This window comes from Lissotriton helveticus, chromosome 2_1 (assembly GCF_964261635.1).
Source record: "Lissotriton helveticus chromosome 2_1, aLisHel1.1, whole genome shotgun sequence".
Lineage (NCBI taxonomy): Eukaryota > Metazoa > Chordata > Amphibia > Caudata > Salamandridae > Lissotriton > Lissotriton helveticus.
In genome coordinates, this window is record NC_136059.1 from 432,944,562 (window position 1) to 432,960,418 (window position 15,857).

The following is a 15,857-nucleotide window of genomic DNA, read 5'->3' on the forward strand; positions in this document are numbered from 1 at the left end:
CAACGTGACGCATCTAGGCAGATGCGTCACGTTGTAAAGCCCTGCGCCACTTGTGGGCATTCCGGCGCAGGGTGGGGGTTCCGGGGCAGGTGCGCCTCGCAAAAGTGGCTGAGTGAAATCTATAAGATTTCACTCAGTCACTTTCAGGCCAATGCTGTGTCAAAACCCTGCGCCTGCTTGAAGCAGGCGTAGGTCTTGACGCAGCATTGTAAAGATGGGGCACCCCCGAGCCTTGCTGGAGCTGCGTCGCACTTGCGACGCAACTCCAGCAATGCGCCACCTTTACGGCACAGACGCGTCACGCATCTGTGCCGTTTTTGCCCCATGGTGCGCCGCATTGTAAATGCGGCGCACCATGGGTGGCGGAGCAGCGGCGCAAAATAACTGGCGCATCCCTGGGGATGCGCCAGTTATCATTAATCTGCCCCTTTATCAGCCTAAATATAGACGGTTTATCAACCTGCAGGCAAAAGGTAATTGATAAATGTTTGAAGACAGGCAAAAAGAAGCGTCTATATCCAGCCTGCAGGTAAAAGTTAATTGATAAAGGTTTGAAGACAGGCAAACAGAGGCATCTATATCCAGTAAACTGCTGAAACAGTCCATAGGTCATGTTAGAGTAGTTAGACCCCCCTAAACTCACCTATCTCATCCACTCTTACCACTGTTTCCTTAACATTCCACCCACCTTTCCCTGTGTGATAAAAAAAACAACAACTCCTGAACACTGTGGCACAATTCTAGTAGTACTATCGAGAAACCCATGCATTCCTCCTCAGTGGCACACAACAGATGCCCCGAAGGCACTAACATAGATATATACCTAAATGTGAATGGTGCAACTCGCTTTATCAAACAAAAGTAAGTCTTGTATTACTTCAAAAAATGTGGACATTGCATTCATACAAGATACACACTGATCAGAAGCTGAGTTACCCAAACTCAAACATGAATGGTTGGGTATGGTGATTAGTAGCAACTGCCCCTGCACAAGACACTCCCCCTTCCTCAATTAGGTGTGGAAGAGCAAAACTAATAAGAAAATGCCTACACACAACATATTACACGAGTGGTAGGGAAAAGAAGTCAGATTTGTCTTTGCAAAATTAAGAATATTAAACATTTCAGCAGTCATGAGATATATTATTATATTGAATAGTGCGAAAATGGAATTGTTCTCATGACAGTCCAGACTTTTAAGAAAGTTCAGATTTAACACAACTCCTGCTATGTGTAAATTGGAACTTAGCACTGGACCAACAGAGACAAAAGAAATCCTATTGACAAGAGACATGAAAGTGACAGAGCTATCTTGAAAGACATCCAGTCAGTCTTCAGTCTCTCAAATGTATGGAAGCTACACCACCCTGCTGATAGAAAATGTACATTCACCTATGGAATACACACTTTGACCTATATTGACTAGTTTTTATAACAAGCAACGCTCCTCACTGAAATTGCATTATGGAATATCCCAGAGGGAGGCATTCCTGACCATAACCTGATACACATAGAACTGGAATTGAGCCATGGAACACCACCTTCATCATTATGGAGGATATCAGCAAACAGGTACAAATACCTGGAAGACAAAAAAACTCACACATCAATTCATGCAAACTAGACAATGAGATGTCAGTAACATCTGCACAAACAATGTGAGAAGTGGACAAGGCATTATGGTGCGTGCAAATAATGAGAAACTCAGCGGTGGCCAAAAAGTGCTCCTCACAAAGCAATCAAGACTAGAAGCTGTCATTTGAACCCTCAAGGCACTGTACCATATGCACCCTATCATAGAATATCTTCCCCAGCTTGAAAAAGAGAAGCTCACAATAAACGTCCTGTACACCAGACAGACAGATTGAGCACCTGTAAAACTCTAAAGTGGAAGATATGAAAGAGGGATTCCAGCTATGTAAAAGGGAATCACAAATAGCCATTGCAGCTTTATGAAGCAAGAATGTCTTCTTGTCGACACACTCACTGTATATATCAGATGCAAGAGACTTGCATTTACCCACTCACACTCTGGAACAGCAGGAACTGGTAGAGGGAGAGCTTAGCAAAGAAGAGATAGCACAAGCCATCACCTATTTTGTTTACTCTTAAATCCCCAGCGAAAGAAGGCTTCCCCAATAACTTTTACAAAGCTGGAAAAGACTTACCAGTAGCAATGCTGTATGAGGTATTCACAGAAGCCGAAAAGACAGATACCCTGGGTCACATTTCCAGCAAGACTGTTAGGTAGCATATACTGAAAGAGAGTAGACACCCAAGAATGTAGTTGCTGTAGCCTCATCCCACTTTCTGCACAGACATACACACTGCATAAGGTCTGCATCTCTAGGACATGCAGGCCTTCACAGTCTCCTTAGATACTAGACATGGTATTTGAAGAAGTAGAATGGTGTTACCTGATAAAAATATGGAGTGAGTGAGCTTAGTGAATCACTTCATGTCAAAGGTCAATTGAGTGTATGCCAATGCATTGAAACAAGTAAACAGTGGTGGATTTCTATTGGACAATTTCCTCCGTACACATGAAACACAGAAGGCTGGCCTCTCTTATTGCTCCTTGTCCTATTTACATAGGAGCCCTTACCTGCATCAATGAGATGGTCTTCCTCCATCACAGAAATTGACAGTGGTGAATGCAGACAGTTTAAAACTTTTTTATTTACAGGTGGCATATTCAGGATTATTACTGATCTAAACACTTCGAAATCTTACTACAGCGATAGCAATGTTTACAATCTTCTTAGGCTATAAAATTTAGTGGGGAAATATGAGGCCCTCCCAATGTGCCACATCACCACTAAATATATCTTGGGGCATCATGCAATAAGCTGGGTTCCAAATGGCCATATATATTAATGAGTAAAGAGATTTCTGAAGCCCCACTGATAAGTAAGGCCCAGAATGACAAAGCACATTGGAGCCATTTAGAATTTTCAGTGTGGGGCAGATTTCGAGTGACTACAATAAAAATTTCACTCTGATGTAATTATATATTTAGAATGATCCCTTCAGTAATTATCTCTCATACTTTGGCTAGAATTGATGAAGATGACAAATCATATGTGTATGGATCAATGTGTCCTAAATTAAAGCCACGGAACCTTCACTCATGCTCCATTTGTGCACATATTACTTAGTTGGAATGTTATCACAGATGGCACACTGACTTCTTGATGCAGAAAACATTTTCTTTGGGTCATTTAGGAATGGAGCATCAAGACCTAATTTCTGTATATATAGACCCAAGCTGCCCGTGTGTACCCAAAACTGAGAACGACCTAGCAAGAAGGGGAACGTGCCCATAGAGAACTTGATGTATACCATTTAATACACTCCTAAGCAACCCTGTGGCATACACCAGGGATAGGAGGTAGTAGTATTCACTGAAGGGATCACACATATAGACCTATTGTTCTAGGACAATAGGCTTAAAACATTGAATGAACTAGGCACATCACTCTCATTGCTGGCAACAGTTCCTAGGAAGTCCTTGCAGTTCAAACAAGCTTAAATGGCAGAAATAGAAGGCAGGCTATCAAATTGCCTGAATCACCTATCATACATTAACTACAGAACTGGGAAAAGCCCCAAAATATGATAACCACCCTATATAATGTTCTGCTTGATAACCTTAACTCTTTACAGACATTAATGAGTACCAAACTACTATCAGACTATATTACACAAAGATTACCCTGAGGCAGAATGATTATGACAGATACTTAATGGAAGCCAGATTAGAGTTTATGTACCCTGCAATTGGAATGGGGCCCTGTACAGGCTACACAAAGCACATTTTTTGCCGCACTCAAGCTGCTTGTGCTGCAGCACAGCCAGGTGTGACTTATTACATGTATTGTGGTACTGCCCGATCCACATAGGACTTCTTCACAACCTAATCAACTTACCAAAACTGACAAACTATAAATGCAGATGGTTGGCTATAACATTTACAGCAGCAAAACTCTGTGTCCTGAGACAACAGACAACACCTACAATTCCCCAATAGTTCTCAGAACTTTCCAGGTTAGCAAATTGTAAACAAGAAGTATTGAACAAGAAGTATTGTGAGCAAGATTCAAAAAGAATCTCCTTAAGATTAAGAATTACAATACCAGCTAAATTTAAAAAGGTGTGGGACTGTTTTCTCTCCCCCTACTCTATACATTAACCAACATACTAAATACTTACATAAGGATCAGCTCTAACAATTCATACACCATGCTGCTTGATTACGTAGAGAACAAGTAGAGATGCACAAATGGGAATCTGAGCACAATTCAATCACAGACATACCCCACTACTAGCTGAACTTTAAATTGAGTTTATAATACTAGCATAACTATAGACATGGGCGTACATAGTCCCCTCACATACCATCATATCACTGACTCAATATACCCACCCCCTCTCCTGTATTAGAAAATATACTTTACATCTAGGAACCCATTTAGGTTAGGATAGCTTTAGACATTTATTAATGACATGCAATCAAATTACAAATATTCCTTTAGACCTTTTTCTCTTTCCTCTGTTTTCCTTGTATTGTCACTAATATCTATTCTTTGACATTGCAGATTTGAAATGCTAATTGTTTTTAAAGATTATTCTTCAAGACTTGTACTGCATAGTATATAAACCAAAATAAAGAAATAATTGTTGCAATGAGAAATATCAGAAAGCAATTCTGTAAATATGTAGAAGTGCTACATAATCTGCAGGAACAATTCATGATAGGGATGCATACTTTTTTAAAACAATTAAAATTATGGTTTTAGTAGTGTAATTTTAAAGTTTAATGTGTGATTACTGCATGGTAACTATGAAAAAGTATCATAAATATTACCTATTGTTATATCTTCTGTAGTTTGTCACTCTGGAAATGTGTTTGTCACCTTCAAAAATAATTTTTGATTATGGTTTTCTATATCAATGTGTTTGATTACTAGAATTTCTCTTGCTATTTCCTATGTCAGACACACAGTTTATTTATTATTTCTGAGGAGTTTTGTTGAGAGTGGATTAATCTATTGTACCCATTTTAAATACAACTAGTGAAGATGACAGATATGATTCCAGAGTAATTAATCAATGTTCATCACTATAAGTAATTTGGTCCAGGTTAAACTGATAAAAACTTGAAAAATGAAATCAGGTATTTTTATCTTTTTCCCAGAAAGACAGCTGTGAGTCCAATCACAATGTTGCATGCAAAGTCGGATACCCTTTTCTTAAACACAAAGAAAAGGTAAGTAAATGAGGATATTGAGAGAATTCAAGTATGTATCATTTAGTAAATGTGCTTAACTAATATCATTCATTATATAGCAGAAACTCAGATCAAGATCAGATCAAGATACGCTTTATTCGATTTACAATGTTAAATCATAAAAGCACAATACATACCAAAAACAACGTAAACGAGCATAAAAATAAACTTAAGAGTTAAAATTAATTAACGACAGATTAAAAATTACAAACAAGTCTTAAAAATAACATGTGTTAAAAATTATAGTCAGTACCATAGTCTCACAAAAAAACATGACCCAAGCATCAAAGGAAAACATTACATTTTAGACACGGTCAGACCTTGCATCGTTTTCCTTGTTCTGAACATCCCTTTCAGATATTTCACGATGTGATCAGTAACAATTTCATTGTCCAGGAATTGCAACGTAATAAATGCCGGTCGACAATGTCTCAGGCCCTGCAATTTCAGATAGGGTAATAGCCACATATTGCTAAGTAAAGTATAAAACTTACAAAAGAATATGATGTGAATTGTTGACTGTGCTGACATATCATCACAGGGACAGGGACAGAGAGAACGTGACCAGTCATTTAACTGGGGAAATGTGACCAGATTATGAAAGTTGCCTAAGCGTAAATGCGTCAATAAAAGCCTGTCAGAATTACCAAGGGTGAATAATAGATAGGGTTGTATCCCCGTCTGGGTCCGAAGCAGTTGGTTAGCTCTGACCGATGTTGTCATAATATTGGTGGATAACCTAATCTGCTCCAAATGGTTTATGTTTAGTGCCTTTAAATACCTTCTCGTAATGAGAGACAGGCTGTCGGGATTGTCAAAAAAATGCAGGGTGATATACATTACATTTTTAATATAAACAAGCCAGGGGATGCAATTTACCTGTTGCAGGTTAAGGCAATCCCTAATTACGTCTAGGTTAAAACCAGTGGTGGCACAGGTCCATACCTTGTGCCACAAAAAAATTGGCTGGATTTTAATGAGGTTGGATAGATACAACAGCCCCAACTCAGCATGACAAATATACGTGGCCGTACTATTTGTAACAGCTAAGAGATTCCTCAGAAACCCATTCTCTACTTGCTGAAGAGGCTCCACATTTACGTAGCCCCAGATGCTGTCTCCGTACAAAGCAACTGGGATGCATTTAGCTTTGTATATTGTCAACAGGTAATTCATAGGGTGCTTTCCTAACTTCCTGGCAAAATAAACCAAGGCACCAATAGCTTTAGCGAAAAGCAATTTCCTACAATTGATGGCTCTAGCCCAAGAACCCTTCTTATGAAAGACAATTCCTAGGTATAAGAAATGGTCAAGGAATTCAAGTTTCACGTTGGTTATTAAAATATTGTGACACTTGACACTGGGCTTGCTACATCTCATAATGAAGGTTTTGGAAAAAATAACATATATATCAATACTTAACATATAAGAAGCCAAACTAGTCACAATTTTTTGTAGGCCAATCGGGGTGCGGGCCAGCAGGACCACGTCATCGGCATATAATAAGGTGCCAATTGGCCTTAATCCCACCCTAGGTAAGTCTGAGCATTCCCTAAATAAGGTATTCCCGATACTATTTATTTAGAGGTTAAAAAGGAGGGGGCCAAGTCGCACCCCTGCCTTACCACCTTTTTAACAGAGAAGCTATTGCTGATCTCGCCAGTTCTACCGTAACGGACCCTTGCCCGAACCTCTAGGTAGGACTGTTATAAAAAATGTGTCAGTTGTGATTCCACTCCCATGACCTCAAAAATGTGCCAGAGTTTCTGGTGATTGATGCAATCGAACACCGAGCTCAAATCGGCAAAGCACAACAAAGTTCCCTTTTTTCGCCTGGCTATATTTTCCCATTATGAGACTGAGGTTCAGGCTCTGTCCACGGTACCTAGACCTTGGTGAAATCCATACTGGACTTCTGATACAATGCCTGCCTCCTCCGCCCATGACTGCAATCTATTTAAAACAACACGCAGAAACTCATTTAACAAGAACATTCACAAAACACACATCGTTGTAAAGGCTGTGTCAGTGGGCTGAGCCTTGAAATTCAAGAATGAATTCAAGAATGAATCTATGATTATTGTAAAAGGATTGTTTCCCCAAAACGTTTTTATGACTATGTAAGGGATATTCATTTGTTTAGTTCTCAGCGCCTGTTATACACCTATATAATCTGAAAAGATGTAACTATTCTGTAGCCAGTAATAAATGGTTGTTTGTAACTGGAACTTTAATATTTAATACAAAGCGATATAATGACGCAACAAAAACCTAACATGGATCAACAAAACAACACAACACTACAGTACAAAACACAGCATACCAACACAAAGGCATATCACAACAAAATGTGGGTTAAATATGCACAAATGTTCTTATTAGACATTACTACCTCCACAGCTATGCTTTCATGCTGTGGATGTAAACAGTGTTTGTACCAAGCACTGTCTTCTGTACCACTAAGGATATGTAGTAGAGTGAGTCAAAAATATTGTTTCATCCGGTCCTAAAAGTAAATAATATCACTGTGAAGGCTTTTAGAAAGAACCATATGTTCACGTAAATTGACAAAATTTGAGCAAAACATATTTAATAACAAAACACAATTCAGTTAATCAAAGTTTTCATAAACGGTTTATCACAGTTTGTATATTTGATATTGTGGCCTATTCCTTGTTCTCTTGATACAGCTGAAGTTGGTACAAAATTGTTAATAAAATCTTGCTATTTTGCACTGATAATATTTTCCATTAATATTTTCTTTGTGTAGATGGCTTTCAAAGTAGCATTCCAGTTCAGCAGTTCTTCTCTTCTAGAGAATGCATCCTTCCATATACACGTAACAAGGTCAGTTAACAGAACTTTTCCATATGTAAACATTAGTTTCCTCAATCAGTCTTTCTGTCCCCCAGCTATCGAAATATGTGAAGTAACAAAGAATACCAGCAAATGAAAACTTTAACACTCTTTCTCAAATGTTCTTGTAATATTGTTGCATAAAATATTATGTTTATCAACATAAGAGGTGTCTATAATATACTGTTGCATAGCAAGGTTTTACACATTGCTGGCAAATGTCCATAACAGAGCCAAATAGCTTAAGTAACGCACCATAAAAGTCTGTTATACAAAGTAGTTTAACATTTTTATTTGTATAGTTTAAGTTCACCAGAGGTGTGTCTTGGCACTAAACAACAGATGTTTATTGGATCTGTGAAGTATACAAAAAAAGTGATGGATTGAATGCTTGAGTTAATCCCAACCACTGATAATTACTTCAGGCCGCGTTATAGTTCTTTGTTTGTATGCCCACCATGTCACCTCAGATTATACCCAAGAATATGCAAGTCAGCCTTGTTCTTGTTCCACTAGGAATAGTCCAGCCCGCACTGCTAGACCTTGTCCTCTCTGAACCAGACCACAAGCAATCCAAGACGGGTTTTGGCCTATTTGTGCCTCTTTAGTCAGGTTCAGCTTGCTTCCAGTGACATTCTGAACATGCATTCCACGTCTGGGCATGCACGTTGGTATTAGGTTGTCACAATGAAGAATACAAAAATGTGGTGAATGAAATACATTACAATATATAATACAATAGGATTTGTAAAGTGCATGGCTATCTCTGAATAGGTGCCCCAGCGCTAGTGGTCCTGCAATGTACTACGGATTGATCCAAACCGAAAGCGGGGTAATTATTTATCAAACAGGTATGTTTTCAGAAGTTTACGGAAGACTGATTGAGAGAACGCAATATGGAGGGTTGAAGGCAAAGAGTTCCAAAGTTTGGTGGTTAAGTGGGAAATGGAGCAACTGCCTCTTCTCGCCTTACTAATCCTCTGGAAATATTGGAATTTTGCCTCATAAATGAAACAATAGGACGAATGTACACTACAATAAAGCTTTGGTTTCGATTGAAATGGGATACAGCTGCCTCTCTACTCAATAAGGCCCTTTGGACAGAACAAGAAAATGATAAATAAGTATCTCATGAATATCTCCAGAAAGCATAAACAACCACTTGCACGACCGAGCTATGGAACAATAATCTTCCTTATTTGGCCTTTAATCGAGTAATAAACAATGCAGCAATATTCCACTCCATGTTACTCGATAAAAAATACCTTCAACCTGAAATTATACCCAAGCATATGTGATTAAAAACTATAAGACTCTTGCACCAGCACCTTATTTAAGTATTACATTTTCAGTTTATCAAAAAGACAGTTGATGGCCCTATGCTTTGGAAAATTACCTTCGATTGCAGACCAGCCAAGCTGGGTTCAGAAAGGGCGTACAACATGCTGACTCTGCGGTGGCAAACAAGAGGATTTTCTTCATTAATTATGCATATGCCCAAACTTTATACACCACAAGCCACTTTATTAAGGAAAGCTCTAAACATCAGAGAATGAGAACTTGCAGAGAGGCTATAATAAACGGATTAAATCGTCAACCCTCAAATGAACTGCAAGCTGATAACATGTCTTAACCTTCACGACCAGGCTTTGAAAACTGAAACCCTAACTATACTGTAGAATGTGAAAAAAGTAATCTTATTGTATAGCTTATGCAAGATGATAATTTCTCAACTTTACGACCAGGCTTTGAAAATTGAAAACTCTAATATTATTGCAGAATGTGGAAATTTGATGAATTATTAAGAATTATTTATTGTAAAGACCATGAACTTCATTAAAAGTACATGAACATGATTGATCCTAACTACCGAGAATGTGAAGCCTAAAAAGAGAAATCTTGGGGCATATTACCAAGCAATAGCGATAATTATCGCTATTGCTTGGTTAGCGGGAAAAAAATATCGCCGAGCACCGAGGATTTTTACCGCTGAGATACCTTGATATTATCAAGGTTTATCTTAAAAGCGGTAAAAATCCTGCGAAATGCATGAATATCGCTGAAAAATCAGCGATATTCATGCATTATCGTGACAATGCTCTTAGCCATGTTATCCACCTTCCATTGGATAACATGGCTAAGGACTGCCTTTAGCAGGCGTTAGGTTTTGGAGATATTCGCGCTTAGGGCGAATATTTCCAAAAGTTGTTAATAGGAGTTAGAGATGTTAGCGACTGTTTTCAGTCGCTAACATCTTGGCATGCCCACTTTGCATGTCATTAGCGATAATTATCGCTGACATGCAAAGTGGGCCCCTAAATGCCCGCTATCGCCTACAAGCTGTCGCTAACTGGTGTTAGCGACAGCTTGGTAATAGGGCGATAAAATTATCGCCGCATTAGCGGGAAAAAGTCCAGCTAATGCGGCGATAATGCCCGTGGTAATATGCCCCAGAGTTTTAAAAGTGTGAAGATATTTTATTGCTCTTTTTTTTCCTGTTGAAAAAAGTGCTAAGATTTTAATTAACTAAACAATAAACATTTATTATTATTATTATTGTTATTGTCCATTAGAGCAAAATGCTCTCTCCTGCTGGTAGGGAAGCAGTCTTCTTAAGTAGCCGGGACCTTTATGCTCATGTGCTCTAAAGGCAAATAGTAGGGCTTTAAATTTAATATGGTGAACAATGGGCAACCAATGAAGACTGCTCAGAGAAGCTGTGACTGAGGCGTGAGCAGCTAACTTCAGAATCAGCTGGGCCATCTCATTCTGGATGGCCTGTAAGCGGTGAAATAGATAAGCTGTTCATGTAGTAAAGTTTTGATGTTACCGAAGCACGAATGACATCTTTACGGCTCTCCTCTGGGATGAAATGGATCATCTTCCTAATTGATTTCAGTGTGAGGAACCAGCTGGCCAAAACAGCCCTAACCTGAGGTTCAAATGATAGACTGGGGCCAGATTTGGCACCAACGTTTCTTACCATTGCTGCAGGAGAGGGAGGTGAGCCAACCTCTGGGGGCCACCAGTTATAAGAGTCTGGATGACGGTCCATGCCAGAAAATAAGAATCTCTATTTTATCAGAGTTTAACTTACAGCAACTCACATTCATTCATTCACCTCAGGCATCCCTTGAATGCAGTCAATGTACCCACCTCGTTCTCATGGAACGAGAGCATCAACTGCATGTTGTCTATATATGATGAAAAAATCTTATGCCCCACTCCTCCACTAGCTGAAGGGGCTAGGTAAATATTGAAAAGCTTTGAGCTCAGGGCAGAACCCTGAGGTACCCTGCAATCAAGAAATGCTTGACTTAATCTGAGCCACTGTGTTGGACTTGGTTGTTTCTGCAGGGTCATCTCCAAACCTTTTGCCTTCACTCCTACTGTTTTTGCAAAATTTGTTTTTGTTGGTCTTAGGACTATGTGCACTTTGCCACTCCTACCAGCGGTAAAGTGCTTGTGCTCTTTCCCTAAAACATGGCTTCTGCCATACCCAACTGGCTCAAACCCAACTGGCTTATTTAATTTATTTTAAAGTCCCCCATAAAGTGGCATTGTATGTTCTGAGAGCCTGCAAATTGAATATTACTTGTGGGCCTGCAGCACTGGTTGTCCAACCCACTTAAGTAGCACTTTAAACATGTCTCAGGCCAGCAAATTCAAGAGCCTGTGTTTTCAGTTTAAACTGCCATTTTGACCTGACAAAATACCTCTTTTGCCAGGCCTTCCTTTTTAAGTTAATATAAGTGACCCCTAGGGTAGGCCCTGGACAGCCCAAGGGCAGGGTGCAGTGTATTTAAAAAGTTAGACGCATACTTTTTTCAGTTTTACTGTTAGTGAAATACTCCTAAATTCCCTTTTCACTACTTCAGGACCGATCTCTCCTGTACGATAACATGGGGTTTCCTTATTACATTTTGTTTGTAATTTTCAATTGGGAAGAGATAACAGATTCATGTTTGGTGTCTCCGGAATCCTAATTTAAAATTCTAACTTATGGTCAAGTCGGATTTTAAATTACAAATCTGAAAATGACACTTTTCAAAAGTGGGCATTTTCTTGCCTATAGCCATTTGGTTCTGCAGCCTGTCTCTGGCCACGGAATGGGTATAGATAGCGACACACAAAAGGGAGGTTAGGTGTGCCTAGATGGGCAATCACTGGCAGGATGGGAGGGAGGATCTGGACACAGCCCTACTTCACTTGAATTGGCTGTGTCCTGTCTTCACCCAAAGGGCCTAACGACTCTGCATTGTCACCTCAGCCATCTTTGAGCAAGGGCAGGCGAGATAGTGAATTCTATGCACTTTAAAGACACTGTGTAGAAGTTTCCTCCACCTTCAAGAACCAAGGCATCAGGGTATAAAAGAAGGACCTCAGACATGAACTCTTCAGTACTCTTATGGACCTGTGGATACTCTATCACAAGGAAGGACTGCTACGCTGCTGAAGGAACTCAACTCTGCTAAACTGCACTCCTGCTTTGATGTGCTGGCCTGCTGCCCTCTTGCCTGTGTGAGAAGTGTTGGACCTGCATCTCTTGAATCCAAAACCCACAGTGACTCCAAGACTCTGAGAGTCCACCATGCCAAGTGGTGACACCCTAGTTCTGGACCCTTGGAAGTGGGCCTATGGTGCATGCCAGTGGAACCAACATATCTTCTCTGCTGAGCAGTGCATCTTTGAGCAGAACTGACGCATCACCACTGGTGCGTGGATTGGCCCCATCAGCATGACCAGCATCAACCACCTCAGTCCTCGGAACCAACACATCGCCCCGACGGCACAGTGTATCCAAAGCCTAGGTCCTCGCATCTCATCAGACTCTGCATCGCGGCTCCCCGGAACCAGTGCATTGCCTCATGAGCATCGCATCCCAGATGACGGACTTTGCATCGCAAGCCCCATCGATGGAATTCTCAATGACGTTGCAACAGGACCTTGTACAACACTGCATCTCAGAACTGAAGCATCCCTTTGGCATCGTGGCACTGTTTTGGCAAGGATCCAAGCAACAGGTAGCAACCAGGATTTAAGGTAGTCTGTTCCGCGGGCCTAACACTGTCCCTGTAACCAGCCCACACTCCATCATGGTAGCCCTGAACTTGTGACTTTGACCAGGTCCAGTGCGACCAGTGCGTCCAGTGCGACTTACGATTAGTGATTTGTGCTTCTTAGCACTACTTTCACTAATAACTTTAAAATTCAATATCTCTGGTTCTATTTATTGGACTTTTGTCTTTCTGGTCTTGTTTTATTTATTACAAATTAGTCTAATGTTTAAATCTGTTGTGGGCTTTTGTCCTTTTTTGGTGTGTTTTTACTATTAAACTGTTTGAAGTGTTGCACAAATACTTTACACATTGCCTCTGTGTTAAATCTGATTGCTATGTGCCAAGCTACCAAAGGAGTAAGCACCGTTTAATTTAGAGTTTGTTTGTGCCATACCCTGACAAGGAGTATGGTTGCTGCTTGAACAGGGGTTACCCCCCAGGAAACCAACAACCCAATTTCTTACACACTAGTAATAAAACATGGCTGCATCCCAGTAAATTTTTTTGCCCACCATGCCATCTCAGATTAGACCCAGCATATGCAGATCTGCCTTGGTCTTGATCCAATAGGAAAAGTCCAGCTCAAATTGCAAAACCAGTCCTCCTGAACTGGAACAAAAGAAGCCCAGGGCTGATCAGCATATGGCTGGGTTTAATCTGACATGGCATGGTGGGCAAAAAGAAGTCAAAATGCTTTTTATAAAATAGAACAAACTAACAACCAGCAAAACCCTTTGGCTGATTCCGCTCTAGGCACCTTGTCGGGTGCAACAGGAGGCTTTTTAGGAGCTCTTTGTCAACACTATGATATCACGTGTGGGGGGAACAAATCTGCTTCCCCATGTGGACCCTCCAAGGATCAGCACGCACGATGAGGCCGACGGAACCCATACCCCCCTAACCAACTCCAGGTAGCAGAACACATGAGCCTGTCACCTGCCGCCCCATATCGTTTGCCAAATAATTTGAGGACATAAGTGTCCCAAAGCGTGGCCGCTTGATCACCTCTCCCACCCCCACAGCCGGCAATCATGCGGCATGGCGCCTGACTCTGCCTGAGCCCACTTGTGAGTCAAGTAGAGCCAGCATTTAAGCATGGGCAGGGCCTTCCAAGCCATAGCAATTAAGCGTTTAAAGAGGGCTAATGCCAGGTCCACCAGCTTTAGATAGTGTTTATTGTGCTTGGTAGGCTTTGTCATTCCCAAAAGAAACAGGAGTGGGTTTCGTGGTATTTTTACATTAATCACCATCGACACCTGTTCCATCACCTGGGTCCACACACAGAACAACGGTGGACATTCCCATGCCATGTGCATAAATGTAGCATCCGTGTGTCCACAGTACGGACAGACTGGCGACACTCCAGGGAACATTACGGGAGATGAGTTTCACCTATTCCAAGGCCATGGTGCACTGCTTGATTGTCAAGTCTGTCCCAAATCACTCATTCCACTTGGGTTTGTCTCGAGTCTGGAGATCAGTGTGACCTGTGCGCAGTGGTACATGGTCCTGTTGCATCGTCGTCGAGAATTCCATTGATGGGGCTTGCGATGGAAAGTCCGTCATCTGGGACGCGATGCGCATAAGGCAATGCATTGGTTCTGGGGAGCTGTGATGCGGAGTCGGACGTCGTCGTCAAGGCTGCCATCGATGAGAGATGTGAGGACCTAGGTTTGGATGCACCGTGCCGTCGGGCGATGTGTCTGTTTTGAGGACTGAGGTGTGTGTAAGGTAGATCTGATGCAGGTAGTTGAATTGTGTAAATTTCAGACGGGCATTACAGGAGAGGAGTTACACCCATTCCAAGGCTATGGTTCACTGCTTGATTGTCAAGTCCGTCCCCAATCACTCATTTCACTTGGGTTTGTCTTGAGTCCGGAGATCTGTGTGGACAGTGCGCAGTGCCGCGTATAACACCGACACCGCCCAATAGCCCAAGCCATGCTTTAAGAAGCAATGCAGCCTCAAATGTAGTGGCAGCTTGGCCTGTCCCTGTGACCATATATCCTTGATCTAGGCCATAATTACATTATGTGCAAGAAAGGGGCCAGGCCCCAGTCCGTAGAGTTCCCTCAGACCCTGAAAGTAGAGTGGAACATACTCCTCATACAGGTCTCCCAGTTAGGTAACCCCTGCCTCCCACAAGGGGGAAGGCTTGTGAGCCTCAAGCAAAGCTTTTGAGGACAGGTACCCTCCAGAGAGGCAGCTGTGGTGCATAAGGGACCAGTGTGCGGCTAGGTTGCATGTAACAAACCCAGACTAGTTTGGCCACACATGGTAATCTGCCTTTTCCCTTAGCTGGTCCCCCTGTGAGAGCAGCCAGTCTTGTTATTTACATCCCTTAAGTCCACCCGAATGAGTTTTCCTTCCCCAACCATCCATCGCATGGGTCATTGCAATTGGGCTACAGCAAAACACAGCTCCAGATCAGCTACCCTCGAGCATAGGATGCTGAATCATTGGAAGCAAACACTCGCTGTCGAGCCAGTCCACATATGAGCTTGGATTCTAAAATTTGCAGAGCAGTGAATCACTGTTGAGGTAGCAAAAAAGTATAAAACCCTGAAATAAGCATATTCACTATTGAAACCCCATCAATGGTCCAAAGGGCAGTCACGTCCAAAAATATAGAGAGATGTTTCAAAGCTCCA

General features: G+C 41.3%; 1 protein-coding gene across 1 annotated transcript in view; it reads left to right on the plus strand.

Moving 5' to 3' along the window:
• ITGA1 (integrin subunit alpha 1) overlaps positions 1-15,857 on the plus strand; it is a 1,037,437-nt gene that overhangs the window by 788,569 nt on the left and 233,011 nt on the right. The window contains exons 21-22 of the mRNA XM_078675060.1: positions 5,198-5,269; positions 8,061-8,137. Of these exons, the coding sequence (XP_078531186.1) occupies positions 5,198-5,269; positions 8,061-8,137 (149 nt within the window). The remainder of the gene's footprint in view (positions 1-5,197; positions 5,270-8,060; positions 8,138-15,857) is intronic.